Source organism: Aphelocoma coerulescens, chromosome 3 (assembly GCF_041296385.1).
Source record: "Aphelocoma coerulescens isolate FSJ_1873_10779 chromosome 3, UR_Acoe_1.0, whole genome shotgun sequence".
In the NCBI taxonomy this organism is placed as follows: Eukaryota; Metazoa; Chordata; class Aves; order Passeriformes; family Corvidae; genus Aphelocoma; species Aphelocoma coerulescens.
The window spans coordinates 18,067,666-18,089,049 of record NC_091016.1 but is presented as its reverse complement, the minus strand read 5'-3'; the positions used below and the strand labels follow the sequence as shown (position 1 = coordinate 18,089,049).

General features: G+C 46.3%; 1 protein-coding gene across 1 annotated transcript; it reads right to left on the bottom strand.

Moving 5' to 3' along the window:
- Positions 1 to 138: 138 nt before the first annotated feature.
- H3-3A (H3.3 histone A) lies at positions 139 to 6,919 on the bottom strand. Its single transcript, XM_069009279.1, has 4 exons — positions 6,851 to 6,919; positions 5,269 to 5,423; positions 3,321 to 3,474; positions 139 to 788 (listed from the first exon to the last, which is right to left on the bottom strand). Exons 2-4 carry the CDS (start codon positions 5,394 to 5,396, stop codon positions 660 to 662), a joined length of 411 nt encoding a protein of 136 aa, XP_068865380.1. The 5' UTR covers positions 5,397 to 5,423; positions 6,851 to 6,919; the 3' UTR covers positions 139 to 659.
- Positions 6,920 to 21,384: the final 14,465 nt, after the last annotated feature.

Genomic DNA, 21,384 nt, shown 5'->3' with positions numbered 1-21,384 from the left:
CAGTATCCCCAGCGTTTCCTAGATCTGCTCCAAGGAATTAGGCCATGCATTGAAGAGAAAAAGGGGAGGGAAAGCTGATCACTTTTTAATCAGTATAACCCGTGTGTAATATTCAAAAATCAAGACTAAAAACAGGCATCATTTAATGTATTTTAATAGCAAACTTACAGGAACAGCACAGAAGACAGACAACATTAAAAACATGTACTTGCATGTAGGACAACTCAGTTAGAAAAGTATAGTGAATGGATGGAATCTACTGTATGATAAAAATGCTACAAACACCATTTAGTTGCCATTGATAAGAAATTTACTTGTTTAAAAAAATCCAAATGCTGGCATTGTCCAGAAAAATTTGACAGGTTTATTTATAATTTTTTTTATAAAGTTGTTTTGGTGAAGAAGTTTCAACAATTCATTTTTTTATTTTTTTGACCACATTGATTGTTTTTATGTCCCCTTGTTTATATTAAAAATCCACACACAAATGAAAATGGAAAGAAAACTTGCCAATACCCAATTCTGTCCCCTATTTTTCCACTTGCAACCATATACTTAAGGTACCTTTTAACCCCATGGAAAAAATATCTAACGTTCATTACTACCAATAACAGGAAGAAGATTTTGCTTCGAGAATGACAAACCCATCGTGGTGAGGTTTAGGCACGCTCCCCACGTATGCGGCGTGCTAGCTGGATATCTTTTGGCATGATTGTGACACGTTTGGCATGGATAGCACACAGGTTGGTGTCTTCAAACAGGCCAACCAAGTAGGCTTCACTTGCCTCCTAGTGTGGAAGAAAAGAGGTAAGAACATTTTCACTCTCTGAGCAGCAGGAAAAAAAGAGAATCGTAGTTAAGAATTAAAAGTACAGTGTAACATGGCATTAAGTTGAGGTTTTGATCTTTATTACTTGCAAACACCAAAAGTTTTAGATTTTCAGAAACTAAAATCTTCCATTTTCTTATAAAGCACCAAAACAATAATCTGTGTCTAAAGTAGTGTACTGCTGCCATTTGGTAAGGACATCCTCCAGAGCACAATGGAACTAATATTCCCGTGGGACTCTCACAAGATAGGAAGAGGTTAAATTATCAGAAGGTTAGTCTGTTTAGGAAATTCTCCTTTCAAAGGCTGGGTTACACTGTTTGAGGCACTTGTCTGCTGCCTCTTCCAGAGTAAGAGTTACTGAGCATCAGGTAAAATTGGCAGGTGCCAGGGAAAAGAAGAGCAGGTATTCCTTCCCAACACACAGCTCAGGCACACAGCTCCTTCCACAGATACTGAAGAGGTGGCTTAACACAAAAGCCAAAAATTAGCAGAAAAAAAATATACTGAGAAGTATTAGAAATAAGAGAACTCCTTTAGTTCAGGAACTCCTCGAACCATCCAAACCAGGACATCAGGGAATCACCATTAGACACATGTCCTGTTCCTGTACTTTCTTCCTGTCTATCCAGGGACACGGCACAGGCCCTCACTATCACAGAAGCTTCTCACACCTGTGAGAATCAGGGGTCAGCACCTGGGAGCACAAAAACAGTGCTGACCACAGTGGTTTTCCCTGTTACTGAGCACCTGCAGACAGGATTCTGAATTAGACAGATGCTCAGCTGGACCTAAATATTCTCCTGACTCATGTTAAGTTAGCTGCTGCTGAGCCCAGCACAGCAATGGTAACTGTTTACACACTTTTGGGCTAACATGGAATTCTAACACCTATCAATCTCCTAGGAAGCATCTTTGCATGCCAGTATTGGACACAGTAACACCTGGGCTGAGAAGGTGGGAATGATGGGGCTCAACTACAGAAAGGAGGTCGAGGTCACCCTTCCTACAATACACACAAGAGAAGAACTTGTGTGAACCCCTTCATTGCCAGGAACTCCAAGAATCAACTTACTAGATTCAAAGATCCCATTTAAAAACAAAAGATTATCCAATATGAAGAAAGAAGGATATTTACTACAGCAGATGAGGACTGTAGTAATTTCAGACACAGTAGGTTATGAGAACCCCTAACAAAGTTTTGCCAAATCACTACATGAAAAGTTAAGACACTTCACCAAATATCCATGCTGGCACAAACAACACGGTACCCAAGGGGTTAAGAATTTGGGTTTTTTTTTAAATTTTACCTTTTTAGGTTTTTGTTTTTTCAAATATGCAAGCAGAACACACTAGGAACTGTGATCAAGTTCTATACCCACAACTCCTTAATGCAAAACCAGGAACATTCAAACCAGGAGCCTTGGGAAAGTGTATTACCTACTAAATTTTAATAGGCAGTTCTAGATGAAGAGACACACAGATAAACCTCCGGATTTAAGAACTGCCATGCAGTATAACTAAAAGCAAAATCAGCAACTCTGCAAACACACACAGCCACCTCTTGAAGCTAAGCATATGCCCAAGTTTATGGGCTCTCATGGCAAACGTCTTGGCCCTTTATCAACTGAAGTCATTAACTAGAAAGAGACCATTTTGCCTGCATGTCAGACAGACTACAATTACAGATAGGTTCTGGAACAATCTCTCAACAGCTAAAAGAACAATAAAGACCTATCTTTAATCAGGAGTGTCTTTTATCATGAGAGGGAGATGTTCCCATGATAAGAACTGAATCTTGTGGGGGGTCCTAACTTAGATTCAGGAATTTGGGCCAGAAGGAGCAATTAATATTTTACTCTCTGTGTACTCTAAATAAGTTATGTAACTAATATATTAAAAAGTGTGTTTAGCATCAGCTACATCCTAGGAAAGCAGCTATCTCCCTAACTGTGTTTAGATGTGGCTTACTGAACTGTTTTCCTTTAAAGAGCATTCGAAGACACCGAGACGTCCATTAGGACACCCCAGAAGCAGCTTTATACCATGCTTCCCTCTCCAACTGCAGAGCTTCCAAAGGCAGGGCCTCCAGCAGAGCTCAAGGGCGGAGGAAACATGTTTTCCTTAAGCATCTTAATAAGATGCGCTGTTCTCACTAATTGAGGGGCTATTTAGAAAAAAACAAAACCAAAGCAGCCCCCACAAAAACACACTTAGAGGCTCTGTAAGGAGCTGTTTTATCCTACAGTACCCACAGGCATTCCCAGGCCCTCCGTGGGCAAGCCAAGGTTGAGGTGCGCATCCCTCCCGACCCGTGCGGGCCACGCCCACCGCGGCAGCCCCACCAATCAGAGGGAGCCCAAACTAACCCTGGAAACAGCCTGGCCAATGGGGGCGCGGGGCGGAGCCCCCCCCGCCCCGCTCCGGGGAATCCCGGCTGCGGGGGTGCTTCCAGCCTGCCGCGGGACCCCGGGCTGCCCGCAAGGCTCACCTGCAAAGCACCGATGGCAGCGCTCTGGAAGCGCAGATCTGTCTTGAAGTCCTGAGCAATTTCACGCACCAGACGCTGGAAGGGGAGTTTGCGGATCAAAAGTTCAGTGGACTTTTGATAGCGCCTGATTTCACGCAGGGCCACAGTACCCGGCCTATTAAGATGAAATAATGACAATAATAAAAATAATTAGTATTTAAAACATCTTCTGCATCACCTTAAAAATAGGGGTTCATCCTCCAGACTAAACCAAGCACCATACACTTTTGTTTTTCCTAGGAGAGTTCCACATTTACAATGCAAAATCAGGTCTGCTGTGGCAAAGGGTCACTGTCTTCTCGCCACCAAGCTGTGCCAGCTTCCACTGGCTTCAACAGGGATCCCTCAGGCAGACTCCCCAGGCCTGACTTCACCAAGGGAAGAGTTGGCCAACGGGTGCTGTCCACCTGACACCAACACAGCTCAGTGCAGACGTGGCAAGCCACAAAGCTGCCCCAAGTTCAGCTGTACCACAGGCACCCTCCCAGCGAGGGGCCTGACAGCAGTCCTGATTTTAAGGGAAAACTGGTTCTTCTTCCCTACTGTCAGCATTCACAGAACTAGCATAATTTATATTCTCTGTTATATTGTCAGTTAAAAGTATCCAGTGTATTTCCTCGTGTTAGTTTTGGTGTCAGAATAACAAATTCAGATTAGCAACATATGTTTGCAAACATGATGTCCGTCTGTGAAAGTAATGTATTTATTTCTGTGGAACCTTTGTCTTTTCCTGCTCCAGCTTTATTACTTTTGTTCCAATTGATTAATTCTGCCTCACACCTAGAGCAAGAGACAGAGTCACAGAGTGGGTCAGGTTGGAAAGAACCACAGTGGGTCATCTGGCCCAACCTCCCTGCTCAAGCAGAGTCATCCTAGAGCTGGTGTCTTAGGATTGTGTCCAGATGGCTTTTGGATATCTCCAAGGAAGGAGATTCCACAACCACTCTGGGCAATCTGTTGCAATGCTCAGTCACCTTCACAGTAAAGTTCTTCCTCATGTTCAGGTGGATTTTCCCGTGCCTCAGTTTCTGCCCATTGTCTTTTGTTCTATTGCTTGGCACCACTGAGAACAGCCTGGCTCCATCCTCTTCAGACTCCTCAACACATTAATAAATCCTCTCGGACTTTTAGATTAAACTCCCTATTCGAAACCCACTTTTCCCCAATCCACGTTTTCCCCAAGGAATACCTACACCTAGCCCAAAACCATCCTCCAAGCAGAAGCATGGAGGCTGCACGGAGCCAGGACTGGAAAAGGTCAGGACTCGGGGGCTGTGTGACAGCTCTGCCGCCGACTCCGCTCCGGCTCGGGTGCCCCAAGGCCGGGTTTCGGGACGGGCGATGCGGGAGCCCCGGCGCATCCGCGGGTGCGCGGCTCCCTCTCGCGGCGGCTCCGCGCCCTGCAGGGCCCCGCGCCCGCCCAGCGCCGCGGCCGGATCCAGCCCCGCGAGTGGAGCACGGAACGCGCCGGTAACAATAAACTTGGCGGCGGCGCAGCCCTGCTGCGGCCTCTAGATAACCGCGGGTACAAAATTATAAAAATTTAAAAGAACCGCCGAGCCGCGTCCGCCGCGGGGGGAGGGGTGTCGATTTTGGAGGCACCAGCACCGGAACGCCCGGAAAGGGGCTGATGGCAAACGCCGGGGGTCGGTGCCGCCCTGGGAATTTCTGGTGATTTTTGCGGCTGGCAGGAACCCGCGCCTGTTAATTTTTTTTTTGTTGTTGTTATTTTGGCGGCAGGCGGGCGGCCTCGGGAAGCGGAGCGCGGAGGAAGCGTGGCGGAGGCGGGGAGAAGCGCCCCCCGCCCTATCGGTCCCGCGGGGTGGGGGGGGAGAAGGAGGGATTTTTTTGGAAGGGGGGGGGTTGCCCGGTAGCGCCCCGCGGCCGCCTCTGCGCGGCGCTGCGTTACCTGTAGCGGTGCGGCTTCTTCACCCCGCCAGTGGAGGGCGCGCTCTTGCGGGCGGCTTTGGTGGCGAGCTGCTTGCGGGGCGCCTTGCCGCCGGTGGACTTGCGGGCGGTCTGCTTGGTACGGGCCATGCTCCTGCCGACGTCGCTGCCTTACACCTGCCGGGGGGAACGTGGGCAGACGGGGCAAGGGGGAGGTGGTCGCCCCTCTCGCCGTGCGCCCCCCGCGGCACCTGCCCCCGGGGTGGGCGGCAGCGCGGCCCCCGTCCCGCGCAACGCGTCCCTGCCCCGCCAGCCCCGAGCGCCGAGCCCGCGGCGGCCGAACGCCTCCGACGGCCAGGCGGGCATTAAAAAAAAAAAAAAAAAAAAGGAACCCACACCAAAAAAGGAAAAAAATTAAATTAGAAATTAAACGCCTGCCGATCGCGGAATATTAAAATACAGCTTTTTTGCCCACGAATTCAATATCAAAGCGGCGGCGGCTGAAGCCGAGCGAGCCGCACGGCAGCAGGCGCGGAGAGGCGGCTGTCGCCTCCCCCCGCCGGCCGCCCGTCACCTGCCAAGTGTTTGCAAATACCGCCCGGCAAACATCGGGGGGCTGGCACCGACCCGCCGCTCCCACCCGCCGGAAAACCTCCTCCGAAACTGCGGAGCGGGGGAGATCGGAGCGGCAGCCCCCGCCGGCCCTCCCCGGGGCTGCCCGGCGCTCGCCGCCGCCCGCCTGCGCTCCCCGACCCGCCGGCAACCGCAGGCAACCCGGCGTTTATCGTGCGAAAAGGAAAGGGGCCGGATAAAGTGCAAGAAAGCAACAAACTTTTTTTTCGGGGGGTTGTTTTTTGGGTGCCGTCTTTCTCTTTCTGTGTAACTGCTTCCCCAAGAGCTGCCTCGCTCCCAAGCGCCTCTCACAGGCAAACTCAGCTCCCAGAGCCAGAACAAAATGGAAACAATCACGAAACGCAGCCCTAGTCCTTTTGCAAAGGAGGAAAAAATAAATTGCAAAAAATAACGCCAAAAATATCGCCAGGAACTCCAAACCATGCGGGTGCAGATGCAGGGGGAGGCAGCGGAAAAGTTTGTACTCGAAAACCAAAAAATTGCGTTGCGTTTGGGTCGTTCCTTCGGCGAATTTCTTTCCCTTTTTATTGTTTTTTATGCAATAGGAAAAAAAATATGGTCGGTGACCAGAGAAAAGAGACAAGATGGTGAAGCTGAGCAACAACTGTGGGGAGCAGGGGAAGGAAGGCAGGAGAGTTACCCTGGGCTGGCGAGCGGCTCCTCTTTGCGACCGCTTCCCGGCCCCGATCCGGGGGATGTCGGGCTGAGGAGGCAGCTAAGGGGCTGGGGAGGCCGCTGGTGGGGGTCTGGAGCGGGGGCGAGGGGAGCAGAGGGGGGCAACGACCGCGCGAAGCGGGGCCGGGGGTGCCGGCGGAGGGAGCCGCTCCGGCTGCGCCGGGAAGGCGGCGCGGCCAAGGGGAACCCGAGCTGCCGCCGCCTCCCGAGCGCCCCAAAAGTTTGTGGGGAGGGTCGGGGGGCAGCGGCGGGGGGTGTCGGGGCGCGGGGGGCGGCGGGCGCGGCGCCAGACTTACCCCGTCCGCTGGGCGAGCGCGGCTGCCGTGCGGGAGGGAGGGAGGGAGGGATGGAGGGCGGGCGGGCGGGCGGGCGCAGGAGGAGCCGGAGCTGCTGCGGCTGGCGCTGGCGGCGGCTCGGAGCACAATTGAAAGATGGCTGCCTCGGGAGGGCCGGCCCCGCGCGCCGCCCCGCCCCCCGCGCGCCGCCCCGCCCCGGCCCGCCCGCCCGCCAATGGCGCACAATGGAGGGAAGGCGCGGCCCCGCCCGCGGCCCCGCCCCGCCCCGTGTGTACAAACACAAAAGGCACGCCGCGCGCGCGAGGGGATTTCCCGTCCCCGCGTCCCCCCGTCCCCGCGTCCCCCTGTCCCCGCATCCCCCCGTCCCCCTGCCCGCGGCCCGACGGCGGCCCAGGACACCCCGCGCCGGCAGCTCGCGCCCCCCCGCTCCGCCCGCAGGGAGCCAGATAGGCCTGGCTCTTACCCTCACCGACGTACGAGGGACATCCTCGTCCCCCGGAGTTGGTCCTACTGGGTTTTGGGTGGGTTCTTTTTGGCTTGGGCAAAAATCGTCCAAAAAAATCTGTCTTGCGGACAGCAGGGTTAGGGAAGTGATTTTTTCCCTTGTAGTCGGCACTGGCGAGGCCACACATCGAGTGCTGCGTCCAGTCCTGGGCCCCTCACTGCAAGAAGGACATGGAGGTGCTCGAGCATGTCCAGGAAAGGGCAACAGAGCTGGGGAAGGGTCTGGAGCACAAATCTCACGGCGAGCTGGTGAGGGAGCTAGGGGTGTTTAGCCTGGAGCAAAGGAGGCTCAGACTCTCTGCAACTCCCTGAAAGGAGGGAACAGCCAGGTGGGGGTCGGCCTCTTCTCCCAGGCAACCAGTGACACAACAAGAGGAAATGGCCTCAGATTACACCAGGGGAGGTTCAGGTTGGACATTAGGAGGAATTTCTTCACTGAAAGGATGATTGGACATTGGAACAGGCTGCCCAGGGAGGTGGTGAAGTTACTGTCCCCGGAAGTGTTTAAGGAAAGACTGGACATGGAATTTAGTGCCGTGGTCTAGATGACAAGTGGCGTTCAGACCAAGGCTGGACTCGATGATCTTAGAAGTCTTTTCCAACCTAATTGATCCTGTGATTCTGTGATATTTTTTCTTTACATAGAAGCAAAACAAAAAAATTCTCCCTGTAAGCCCACCCAGCAAGGATCTACTGTGGAAGGGCCATACTTGGTCTGTAAAATGAGATACAAGTACCAGGAGGGCACTGCTGGGGATACTTCTGACTTGGAAACACACTGCAGGCACAAGGGTTCACAAGGAAAATCTGCTGTTGGGGAAGGAAGAGGAGACTCATTTCCTGCATCAGTGCTGTCCCATGGTTTCAAGTTTGAAACACAGCTGTTGGAAAAGCAACTGTAAGTTTAGCACTATCATCACCAGCATATCCCAACCAGTTATATCAGCTGCCACGATGTTTAATGAGAAAATTTGCTCTTTATTTTCTATTAATGTCAGGATCAAAATGCCCTGAGGGGAAGTAACCTGCACTGTAATACAACTGAACAGTCACTGGCAATTGTCTTAAGCACATCTCAAGTCCAGAGTCAGATTCTCCGCTCACACAAACTGGTGCCACCATCTTGTCTGTCATTTAGGCTTTAGAAGGAGCCGTATTTGATTTGCAAAATCTTTATTATGGATGATGATGCAATGCAGTTCTGTGTGGAGACATGCAAAGCACCTCCAGCGGCACAAATGGTTTAGCCATGTGAGCATTTACTTGGGGCTAATCAAACCTGACAAGAAAGAGAGTGTTATCATGGGCAGAACACCCTGCTAAAACAGATATAGTCTGCATTAGTGCTCAGATAAATACAACGGGATGCACTACACAGAGATGACCAGACATGCCTCACATACACCTCTGACCCTACGGTGAGTTTATGAGAGGTCACTGTCAGGAAAGAGAAACCACAAAGGGTTTTATTTATACTTACAGAAGTTTCGGTGGATTGATATATCTGTTGATAGAATTTTATGAGCGAACAGCACCTTACTGGACAGTCAGAAAGGGAACTCTGAGCTGTGCTGTATTATACAAAAAGATTATTTGCAAAGGCTCTGTAAATTCTAAAAGCCAGGCACCGAAACTGGCATCAATTCCCCACATAACACACACATCCCATGATGAGGAGCTGGAAAAGTTAAAAGAGGGCAGCACTAGTTCCCAGCCGCAGGAAGCTGCCCGCAAGAAGCTGCCCAGAGATTAATAATCCATAGGTTGTCCCTGTCAGTTTTAGTTCTGCCCGCTCGCGGAGGTGCAGAGGAAGCGGCCGCGCTTCCAGCTCTCTCCGGCTGTTCCCGCGTCCTTCTCCCGCAGGAGGACCCGCTCCCGCCGCGCTCCCCGGCTGCGGCCCTCCCCGGCGGCCGGCAGGGACCGAGCCCCGAGGTCACCGGCGGGGACCGGAGCCCTCCCGCTTCGGGGCTGCCGTGGGTGGCACCGGACGTGCCCCCGCCGCCATTGGCGGGAGCGCCCTGGAATTCCATGACGCCAGGCGGGGCGGGGCGAGGCTGTCCCGGCCGCGGCGCTGCCCCCTCCCACAGCGAACCACTGCTTTCCTCCGGGAAGCCGAGGGGCCGATCGAGCCCTCGTGTCTCCTGTAGGGCTGCAGAGCTGCTCCCGCCCTGCCGCTGGCAGCTCTGGCTGGTTTCAAACGCGTAAGGAACACCGCAGGCAGGACTACAGCGTATTGTCTGCTCACTGCCCACAGCGGAGCCCAGCGAAAGCCCGGAGAAGGAAAAACTATTCCAGTATTATCAGGTTTTGCACTCTCGTTTCGTCCTCGCTGATTAATGCCATTAAACTCGTGCTTTTCCAGGGCTGTAGGAAGAGGTACGGCCCTTTGAGCTTTACCACAAATGCTATTTGAGTGCCCACAGGACAGCGCAGAAAGAGCTGGCCCAACTCTAAAAATACTCCAGACGTTCATTTTTCGCTGGCAGCACTGATAAGCATTTGCTCCTCCCCTCCGAAGGCCTTTATCTCTGCAGACCACAGGCATCTTCCACCCTAAGGCATCCATAAGCGGCCATGAGGAAATCTAACCTAATGAGATTCCACTGGTTTAGCCGGCAATAACATGCCAAGGACAACTGCAGTACTTCATCCTCACCCAGCGTAACCACCGCTGCTGCAAACATGGCCAGATTGCTACAGGAAAGAAGATTAGGGTGGAAAACAGCTGGTGCAGATTGGAGCCAAAGAAGACTCAAATGATAATGAATAGAAAACAGGAACATTCAAATCAGAAGTTGTTTTTAGCACCTTTCATAGAAGGTAGACAGCCCTCATTCAGCAAAAAAGAGGCAAATTTCCACTGCTTGTACTCATTTGGGCTGTCGAAGTTGCAGACATTTTTCAAAATAATCTCTTTCAGTTTTCCCTTGTTGGGAAACTCTCATCTTGCCCGGGAGAGTCTGGGCGGAGGAAGGCAGGCACTTTTCCTATCAGGATACATTAGTTGCAACTACTATATCACGCTGAAAATACTGTTTCAAAATGTTACTAGAAAGAAACAAAAACACAAACCAAGCAAAACGAACACATTGTTGCTTTGGGCCTTTCCAAATAGCGCCTAGTCCGCTCCCACTGCCAGTGTAATGCACGACTGGCCCAGTTGGCCAAAGAGCTACCAGATCAAGCCCAGCAACATTACAGACTGCAGGAACATCTACAAACAACTGCAGCAGCTGCTTCCCTCTGCAGCAGCACAGATTACAAGCCAAACAAAACACAGCAGAGCAGATGAAGTTTGCCTTTTTTGAGGTTAACTGGACGAAAAAAAAAAAAAAAGGGAGTCCAGAGTATGATCAGAGTATGGTGGGTTTTAAGCAACTGCAGGTTATCTTTCAGAATCATTTGAAAAAGGCTTTCCACTACAAGAGACATTCACAGTTTGTCACCAAACTCCAAAGGGTCTCTGATCAAAGAAGAAACATTTCTTTCCTATCCCCTCAAAAGCACAAACTATACATGCAAATGACTTAGTCTAGTTCCAGCTCAACAGATAAAGATCCCCTCCTATCACCCAGGGAAAATTGGGGTTGTTATTAGTTTTATGTAAAAAGCTACTCAGACATTTCGGTGAGGGAAGGAGCATAAAAGACTACCTTTATTTATCTCCAGCCTCCACCTGACTCCTACTTTCATTCATCTCCTCCCAGACGCAATTTCCCTTTCCTGTTCTCAATCAGATCTATCTCCCTCCTCCATGGAACCTCCAACCAACCTTTGCACTCCAGATCTGCAAGTTCACACCCATTCCCTGCCCCAGCACCCAGCCTGGTGGCCATTTCCTTATTTCATATTCCCTACACACCTCCTTGACTCGTTTGCTTAGCATCAGTTTTCTCTTCTTCCTGTTTTTTCCTCCCCATTCCTATCTTGCATCCTCTTGATTCTGATGCCAAACAGTTCCCACCTTCCCCTAGTTTTTCAGCCAGCCCCAGTCCCATACCTGCTGTGTTCCCTTCTGCAGCCCCCAGGCTGGACAGCCTTTCCCAGCCAATTTCAATTCCATCCTTAAAAAACACTGGACTGTGTTGCTCCATCCTCACTCCAGGCCTGGCAGGCCTGCCACCCAGTTTCTGGTTGTGGCTAACTATGCAATTTTCTCCTGGAAATTAAAGTTAAATGTCAGTACAAAATGCTCACAAGCTTTAAAAGTATCTTCCTCTTAAAATGCATTTTGTTAGAATTAAAATATTTGTAGCCTTAACTTAGTATCAACAGTACATTTGGTGCAGATTTAAATGTATCCCTAAATAATCATCTACATAAAAGATGAAAATACACATTTGCTGTTTTTTCCTAGGAAGCTACTAGGGGTGACAATCACTGGGATTTGTTAAGGAAAGTACAAGTCACCTAAAAACCTCAAAACAAGTTACAGTAATTTTGTCTCTGCGTAAATAGCTTTCTGTTAGCATTTGTTTTGAAGGTTTCTATGTCATGGGTTTGTAGACCACAGAAGTTACAGCACTGTACCAGCAGCCATTCTAATGCACAGTTGTTTGATACTCTGGATTGCCTATCACATAGGACACGTTTCTATCCTTTGGAATATTTATATTCTCTGTCAATACAGACACCAAAAATACACTGGCCAGAACTAGCAGCTGTGTAGTACACCTATCTTTGGAGATTGGCACCCACTGGAAATACAGATAAGGAGAAGTTGTGTAGTAGCAGTAGTAGTAGATACAGCTTTTTCCTCACTTTTATCGTCTTTTAATAGTGCCTTTTACCTTTTGCAGTTCTCTGAAATGCTTCACATATATCAGACATTATGGCCCCACTGTTCAAAGAAAATTCTTTCATACATGTTTACTTTTAAGCAACTCTCAAGCTCCACAGATTACTATGGAGGATTCATAGTTTTGAATTTATGCCCATGCTAAAGTGTATCCCTGAAAACTGAGCCCAAAGGAAAGTCCCCCTGTTTAAATAACAATGAAAGTGTACATGTGTCACATGAAAAAATTTATTGGAATTCCTGGGTTCTTCAGGAAAGCTTAAAAGAGATAGCTACTGTAAAATGCAAAATTATCAGTCTGGACAAAGGTAGTTCTTTTCACACTTTGAGCATCACATATGTACAGGGGATTCAGGACAACCTATTTTGGAGACAAAGTGCCTTTTTCTAATGTCTCATAACCCAAAAGCAGTAAATCTGTTTTTTTCTCCAAACTTTTTTTGTTAATTAACACTGTTTCAATGAGAAGTTTTTCCCAAAAGGCATTTCAAGGACAAAGTTCTAAGAAAGTGAAAATAAACCTACAATAGCTCAGAGAATAAGATTCAGGACTCTTGGATTTTGCTTCTCTTTTTGGATTACCACTAATTTTTAGGGGGCTTGGTGAGTTCAACTCACCTTTTTGCATCCTCTCCTACAAAGACTTACCAAGCTCTTAGTTTCACTGAGTATATGCCTGCTTTTATATAGGGTCTCCTGGCTCTAATTCCTTATGTATCATCCAGGATTCTCTTATTATAATCTCATTTGTATGGCCTATTATTAACACACATGCACTGCTGGAACTCATCTCTCATCCTTCTAATGAGGTCCCACAGAACATGAAAGAGTAAATAACATTACATAAAATAGTGCTAATTCTTCCTTTTCTTTGGTCTAGTGAGTTTCTTCTGGTGGAAAGAGTCATAAAAATCCTGTACGAGCACCCTATAATGACATCCTGAAACTCCATTCCTATTCCTATCTTGTTTGCTTATTTGTTTGTTAATAGCCTTTTAGATATGCTTAATATTTTATTATACTTTCTAAAAGAAAGTAAAAAAAAGTCCATTACCTTTTGAAGACTGGAAGTTAAAAATATCTTTAATTGCCTGATACAGAGCTAAGAACAGTTCCAGGTACCTACAATGCATTGTAGCTGTAACCACAGTCTTCATTTCTTCTTATCAGCTTTGAAGGACTGACATGCAACAGTTCAGTATCTTAAGGTGGAAGCAGGACTTGCAATAACACACCAAAAAAGCTGTATTCCTATTACACTGGCACTATAGAAATCCTAAATAGAAACCTCTTGTCAGGAGAACTTCAGCTTCTCATTGACTTCTCCAAGCTTATGCCCTATCGTCTTCCATTTCTCGCGACAGAGTTATGCTTTTTTTCTTAGATGCTGCCACTTTGGAGTGCACTAAAGGGTTAACTGAAACAGAAACCAAGTCCTAGCACCCGATAGGGAATAGGCCACAACAGATAATTGTGAGGTTATTGTACAGCCTTGCCAAAGACTAGAAATTGTATGCTATGACAAGCAGTATCTGTGATTTTTTAGATAAAGTATGATCAAATGCCATAATATAGTTCAGAGATACGATGTGAAATTTAATTACAGAAATATGTTAAAGGCATTGTGTGAAAGGACTGGTAGACGAGTAAAAAGAAAAGGGAGTTTATTCTCTGTAATGACAATGCAAGAATCTGGAATTTACTGTACCTGCCTGAGTTAGTTTGCATTGACAGACACATTTCAAGTGGGTTTTTGCAGGATTTTCTGCAGAATAGGGAAGAACAATTGTTCTGGGGAATATTTCTTCCCAACATTACAGCACAATAAAATTATTTAACTCATTTTAGCTCTCCTGGTTCTTCACACATGACTAAGTTATGGTAACAACCTTTGCTGCCTTTGGAAGCATTGTATTGTACTGTGGAAGGAACTGGGTAGGCCATGATTTTCTAACAGAGACTGCTACAAAATCTTTTCTTTCCAATACTTCTGTGTTATGGGTTCATTAAAGCTGCCAAGGAGAAACAACCAACACAAGCTCTAATTGGTTCCCAAATAAGATCCCTACTACTACTACTACACTGATTTACTAGGAACTCCTGTTGTAGAAGAATTCCAGCAGGCTGATTTGCCCCAAGGCTCACACATGCTGGAGAATAACCCCCTGCAGGCTTGCACGAGGGAGGGGAAAAAAAGGCTCACTCTTTTCCACCACCCATTAGGCTCACATTGGCTTCATTCTGCAGCGTTGTTCTTGTAAAGGATGCCTCTTTACACACTGATGCAGGATGCAGCCCGTGCTGACACTGCCTTGAAAGGCTCTGAGAGCTACTATACTTGACACAAGTAAAAGATAATATAATTTATTTCATTTCTTTGCTCAGTGGGGTAATCTCATGAGATACAAATCTCTTCTTCATGAGGGCCCTGGGGATAGCAGGCAGAATGAAACTCAGCCACTCTTTAGTACAATGCAAACAGCACAGACCAAAGTACTCAGGCTCCAACGGCAAACAGCAGACCAAAATACCAGCTACGACACCCTATATCTTAATTTATTTGGAACAATATTCTGTAGGCTGGTTGCTTTCAAAATAGATCTGCTTGTTCCTCGTAAAAACATAAGACTGTCTTGAAAAGGCATTGATGCTTCATAAGCCTCATTTGTGATGCTTCCTCAAGCCTCAGCTGAGGAAGGGTCTCAAAAATGAAAATACACATCTGAGGTCTGGCTCTAAGACAGTTGAGAAGTGTTCGAATGTGTCCCATCTTTCTTAGCAAGTATTCCCAAATCTCAAAACCCACTTCTGGAGAAAGTGGTCTCCTGAGAGCAGAAAAGGGAGGGGGAAGATGGAGTAGCAGACATTATATCTTAAAGCATCAGCAAAGAACATGAAGTTATTTTCAGTCTTATGAGACTACAGAGCTTTGGGGGTTTTTAAAGAAATGAAAGCTTCCTATTTTCCCAACATTCTTTGTAAGCTACACACTCTGTAGACTCTACTTTTCTGTACAATATTTTTAGATTATTTTTCTTCATTTCTCCTCCTCTTCTTCTCAAATTCACATCTCACAAGGCATCATGGTATGAAAACTGCAGTTGCTGTTGAGAATAGCACTTTATAAGTAGCACTACTCATTAGTTTCCTAATGCTTAGAAACTTCTGCAACACAATTCATGTTCAAGCCTAATAAAGAATAATTTGCCCTGACTACTCAGTGTTCAGTATCCACAATTCCAGCTGAGAATAAAAGGATGCACAGATATTCACTTCTGAAAATGAGCTCTAGTGTGCCTCTGACTACATACTCAGGTGTGGGCAGCCTAATTAGAGGCTATTTTTTAAAAACTCCCTTAAAATGTCCATATAGCTGCTTTCACATCACAAGGAAGAAAGTGCTAGAGCCAGAATTAGAAGTTCCTGTCTCCCAAACATGCTCTGACCACACATCTCTTGTGTCAGAGAAGGGGGCCGGAAGCCAGGGTGCACAGGAGCGATGTGGCAATAGGTGGTTCCTTCTGACCAAGCAGTGCCTGTCAAGCCTCACTTGTGAGTGCCACAAAGCTGCTTTCATGGGGCCCAGCTGCCTTAAAGGAGTCCAGGGGTCATTGGTGTACGAGAAGGATTTGTCAGGCAGCACCAGTTCGTCATACATGACTTGTATGTCTTAGTCAGCTGCTGACAAAATTCCCTCTTAAGTTTTACGGTGAGACTGGGGAGTTTTAAAAGTCCTACATCCCTTCAGACAGGTGATAACAGCAAAATCTCTTCTTTTGTTTTCGAATTCTAAAGAAAGTGTCAGACAATTGTACTTGCAGGCACAAGCTTGATCCCCTAACAACTCCGAACTCATCAAAACAAACAAGCAACAGAAGGTAAATGAGAATGCACAAATTTAGCATGTGCTAACATTGCATGATTCTGGCAAATCTTACATTCCATGGGGACTCACTACAATTCTTGCATGCTAACTCTTGGCACTACAACTTACAGTGTACAAGTGATGTTAAAATACAAGCCACAGTGTGGGCAACTAAAGTGGAGAACATCAGTTGGATTAAACATGGACTGCAGGGCACGGATCTCAGGACAGAGGAAGAGAAGCAGCACCACTTGAAACCTCAGCAACAAAGAACCACAGGAAAGGCTGTCAGCCTGTTTCCCCTGGGCTATAAGGCTTCCAGGCACAGCTTCCCTGTTGGCACTGTGTCCCACATTCAGCAGAGGGGCTGTGCTTATGCAGGATAAACCCCCACTGTGAGAGGGAGTAATTTATTAGATGCTACTGAAGTCGACATTACACACTTTATTCCATCTTGAAGTTACATCCTTTGGCCTAGCCCTGGCCCACAATGGACAGCAAGCATTCCTGGGAGTCATTGTCACTTCCCCCCTGCTAAAAGAACACAGCACCCTTCTCCCTTGGTGCATTGAAGGACAAGCTGGCTGTCTGGCAGTCCTGAATTTTGGGATGTGGCTCAGAAGGCCTGGAAGATTGCTCGTGCCACATCTGCAATATTTAAAGTTCTTGGTTCAGAGAACCATGAGGTCACCTGTAGAACGTTTACAGGCAAAGGGCCACCTGCACAAACCAGGAGTGAACACACACTGGAGCCATGCCTGGGTCTGCAGATGTGAGGGGGGTAAAAGTGGCATGAAGGCTTCTCCTGACAAACTGTTCCTGTAACTTCCTGATACAAAAGAACATGAGGGAGAAAAAAAACCCCCAAAACAACAAAACAACCATAATCAACAAGATTTTCCAACTGTGACTTTCACACACTGGCAAGACTTGTTCACAGCCCTGCTTTGAGAAACAACCAATCTGGCATATTCTGACACCGACATCACTTCTAGGCTAGAGCCCAAGTCAGACAGGAACACGAAGGAACAAAGGCACAGCTGTATCATCATCGTGTTCCTAATATTGAAATACAACCATGTGAGGACATGATTTTTCCAGGCCTCACATACACATGACTTAAGAAAGATCCTCAAGGGGCATAGTGAGCTGTATTGCAAATTCCTCATAGATGACACATAATTACTTCTGTTTTGGAAAGGATTAGAAGAAACACTGGAGGGGAGTCCAACCAGTGGTATTCCCTGAACATCACACTAACAATTTAATTTCAATTGCATGGGTGCAAAAAGATACTGTGTAAAGAAAATGACAAATTATTACAATATCGATCCAACAAGTTACATGTCTGTAATCCTATAATGTCAGTATTCTCCAACTCAAACTTACAGTATAAAACAACAACAACGAAAAACCCACACACATTTTCCCTAAATCAATATTTACGTGTTTTTTTCCAAGAGAAACAAATACAAACCCGCATCTGTTATTATTATTCATTTGTAGGTCCTCAGCAAGCTAGCAGAACATTCCCTACACAAGGCAATAAATATTACTACTACAAGAATGTTGTATAAGCGGGGCTTGTACGATCCAGTCAAAAGGCAACCATGTCAAACTCAGCACCCAAAGAATGAGGTCTCCCTACACTACAGACTGGATCCTTAACTTGGGGCATTTCTCCCTCAAGCCAATGTACTTTTGAGAATTTATCCTAGCTGAGGATCTGACTCATAACACCTGATCAAAGGTCAAATGATCAGTGTCACGATCTGCTTTAAACAGGATTTATGAACACCACCATGCCACAGACTGCTGAGCACGTGGTATCTCTGCTGAACATAATCCAAAAGGAGGGCTTACCCACTTGAAGCACTCTGCTTGAAATTTCTGTCTTTTTAGACCTGTCCTGTGTGCTCTCCCTTTTGTTGCTGTCCTCCTTTCCTCTTTCCATTCCTTTGTAATGTCTCCTCAGGTAAACCGAAAGCAGGCAGACGTGGGTGGGGTAGTATAATTTGGGAGCTCCTCCCAACTAATGGAAATGCAACTGCAGTTCTAGCAAGGAACATTTCCAAATCAATTTTCATCTCAGTTGAAAAACAAATGAGGATACCTGATTTTTTTTTTTTTCCTTCAGCTGATCATTTCAAGAAGAGTGTCAGTTTGGTCTAGGAGCTCCAAATTATTGCAGACAGTGTCTGCATGATGGGATGAAAAGTCCACATTGCAAAGCCATACAATGTTCCCTCTCTCTCTCCCGTTTCTTAAAAATTTTAAGGCATAGGGGTCTGACAGACAATAGAGATCTACCTTGTATATACTATACACATTTCATACATTATGGTCACTCTTAGCTTTGGATTTTTGTGAAGTTGTCAAACATACAGGTGCCAATTAGGAAACTAGAATCCAGTCCCTACACAGAGATTTAGTAATTAAGCACAGTGTCTCTGCGAGCTGTAATTAAAATCTTCATTAGAGGGAGAGCAAAAGTAGAGAGGCAGAGACCTCTTTTTGGCATTGTTTTCCTATAAAATATACTGTTCACTGCAATGACCCAATCAGCACTCTCCAGCTGTATTTGGTTAAAATTAACTAGAACAGACACCAAATCTAGGCATTCAGACTAGCAATGCAGAGAAAACACAAGGCTAAGGAGCTCTTAGAACCTGAAGTGTTACCTTCTACAATATTACCTGGGTGTCTAATTAGTCAATTCATTTCAAATTATTGCTGCCAAATTTCAAATTACTATTAACAACACTACCAAGGCTGACTGTACTGAAGATATTTATGGCCAAACAAAGAGGGACCTTGGTTTCTCAGGTTCTTCACATGTATATGTGCAGAGCAGTGCATGTTCCTCCCCTGAAAGAACTCACACTTTAAATATCCCTGCATAGGATGGAGACAAAGGTATTAAGCACAACAAAGGGACCAATGTGAGGGTAAAATCTGATTTAGAATTACCTTAAAATCTTTATTAACTCTAAGTATCTGCACTAGTAACAACTATGGGCTATGAGAATAAAGAAATCCAGCTACTCACCACAGACTTGTTCAGAGATTGATATCCAGGCATTCCCTGTGAGACAATAAGTATATTAAACAGTAGCTATTGCATTCCTACAATGTATAAGTAATATTTCCATTTCTCCCCCACCTGCTCTCAGTCCAGTATCAGATATCTTAACACCCTCTCTCCCCATTTCGCCGATGACACCGAAACTGAAGCAGATGACTATTGACATTTGGCAGGAAACTGCACTTGCAAATATCAACTTAGATTCATTACAGTTAATGACATTTTTGCCAAACAATATGATGTAATAGTGTCTGAAGCCACATATGTTCCCTCATGTCATACAGCTTCTTATTGTCCTAAGAACATGCACACAGGTTTCTTTTCATCCTGTCCTGATCCCCCATACAAAAATAATATGAAAGCATGTAACGCATTTAATTGCAAATACATTATGTGGAATTTACCCTTCAGGATACCATTAAAATGTAAAAGAAAACACATCCAGATGATCCAGTTCCATATACTTAGGATAGTACATGACTGACTGCCTAGCAGACAAATCCCCCACTATTAAAGGACATGTTTTCAAATTTTGGAAGCGGCCACAGTGGACAAAATTCACTTTTGTTAGTATCTCTGCACATTTAGAATGTTCTAAAAGGAACATACGCATCTGTTTCATACTTTTAGTGAAGTCTCTCATCCTTTCTCTTACCTGTGTCTAGGAGCAGTTTTAGAAGTAAGAAACACCAAATTCTCCTCAGAACAAATTTTGACCCATCCTTTGCTAATGTGGGCACCTCGTGAATAACTGGGTTTGTGTTCTTCACTCCCACAGGCATCTTTCAGGTGTCATTAGAAGACAAGGGCCATCGAGTACCTTACTCTTTCCTCCTTACAGTCTTGCATAATGTGATCCTGCTCTTGACAGACCGTTAAGAAACACCGGGAAGCACTGATACTACCATTGAAATGGAACACACTGGAGGAAACAGTGAGGGTGAATGAATGAACAAGTGAAGCAAGAGCAGTGCTATGACAGTTACACGACTGATGGTTCCAGATAGACTGAAAAATCTGTGTTCCATGTTAAATCAAGTAATAGATTTCAAGCAGATCACAGCCTGGTCTCCCACGTTGCATACTGCAGGCCACAGGACCCCACCCACTATGTCAGGCATCACACACATGGATGAAATATGAAAAGGATGGGTGGTCTCATCTCTTAAATTATGTCAAGAAAGCAGCAAGTTTTAAATTCTAGACTTGATCCTTTGACTGACTAGAGAAGGTAGTATAACCAGTTTGCCTGTGTGTCACCATTCAAATAGTCAGAGTACTTACTTATCCCACAAGAATACTGTCAGGTTTAATTAATTATGTCTGTGAAATCCTTTCTAAATGAAAAGTGGCAAGTATGATTTAGTAACTAAGTCTAAAGCACCACTGCAGAATCAGAGAGTGTTCATTGTTTTATCAAGAGAATAACATTTCTCATAAAATACATTTCAAATAGGAAATTATAATAACAGCCCTTTTGACTTATTTACACTTTTCTGTGAGGAGCAAGGCAATAGAATTTTGATGAGTTCTAGGAATAGAAGCATAATCAAGAACAAGAGACACAGGAACACTCGCCCACTGACATGAACGTGGCACCAGCTAAACGGCATTGCATAAATCCTGAGAGCAGGGTCTGCTGTAGGGCTGAGCTGAAAGAAAACCACTCCTCTGCCTGCTAAATGCTGCTTGCTTGTAGTCTGACTGTGTGCAAGGATCTGGGCAAGTCTCATAGATGCAATCACCCAAACCCAGACCCCAGCACCGGACAGAGAATGGCATTAGTAGCCCAAAACCACCTGTTAGGTGGTGATGTACAATCTGCAAAGGGCCTGATCTGTGTCAGTATGACTCCACTGCTGTCAGCTCTCCTGCTCTCAGGGTATCACAGCTCTAACCTGCAGGCAGAATCCGGGTGTCAGAGTTAGGAATGACAGGTTGCTGTCATGGATGGGCATCTCTCAGGATGCAGTGGGGCCTCTTTTAAGGTCTACTTTTCACTGTGATGACATGAAACCCCAGAGATAAAAGAGTAGACTGAAACATTCAGAAAAGCCACGACTCAAACAACCCGTGAATTACAGTGATTCAGAACATCCACAGGGCAGTTCAGCAGCCCAACTCTTTCCTGGACAACTCCACCTATTTGCCCTGAACTGGCAAGCTCCACACCCTCCATGCCAAGAACAGGAGTTTCAGAGGAGGAAATTATTCATGCCCTCAGAATGCAAGTGAAATCCCACAGATCTAAGAAAACACTTACTCATCTGCATATGTATACA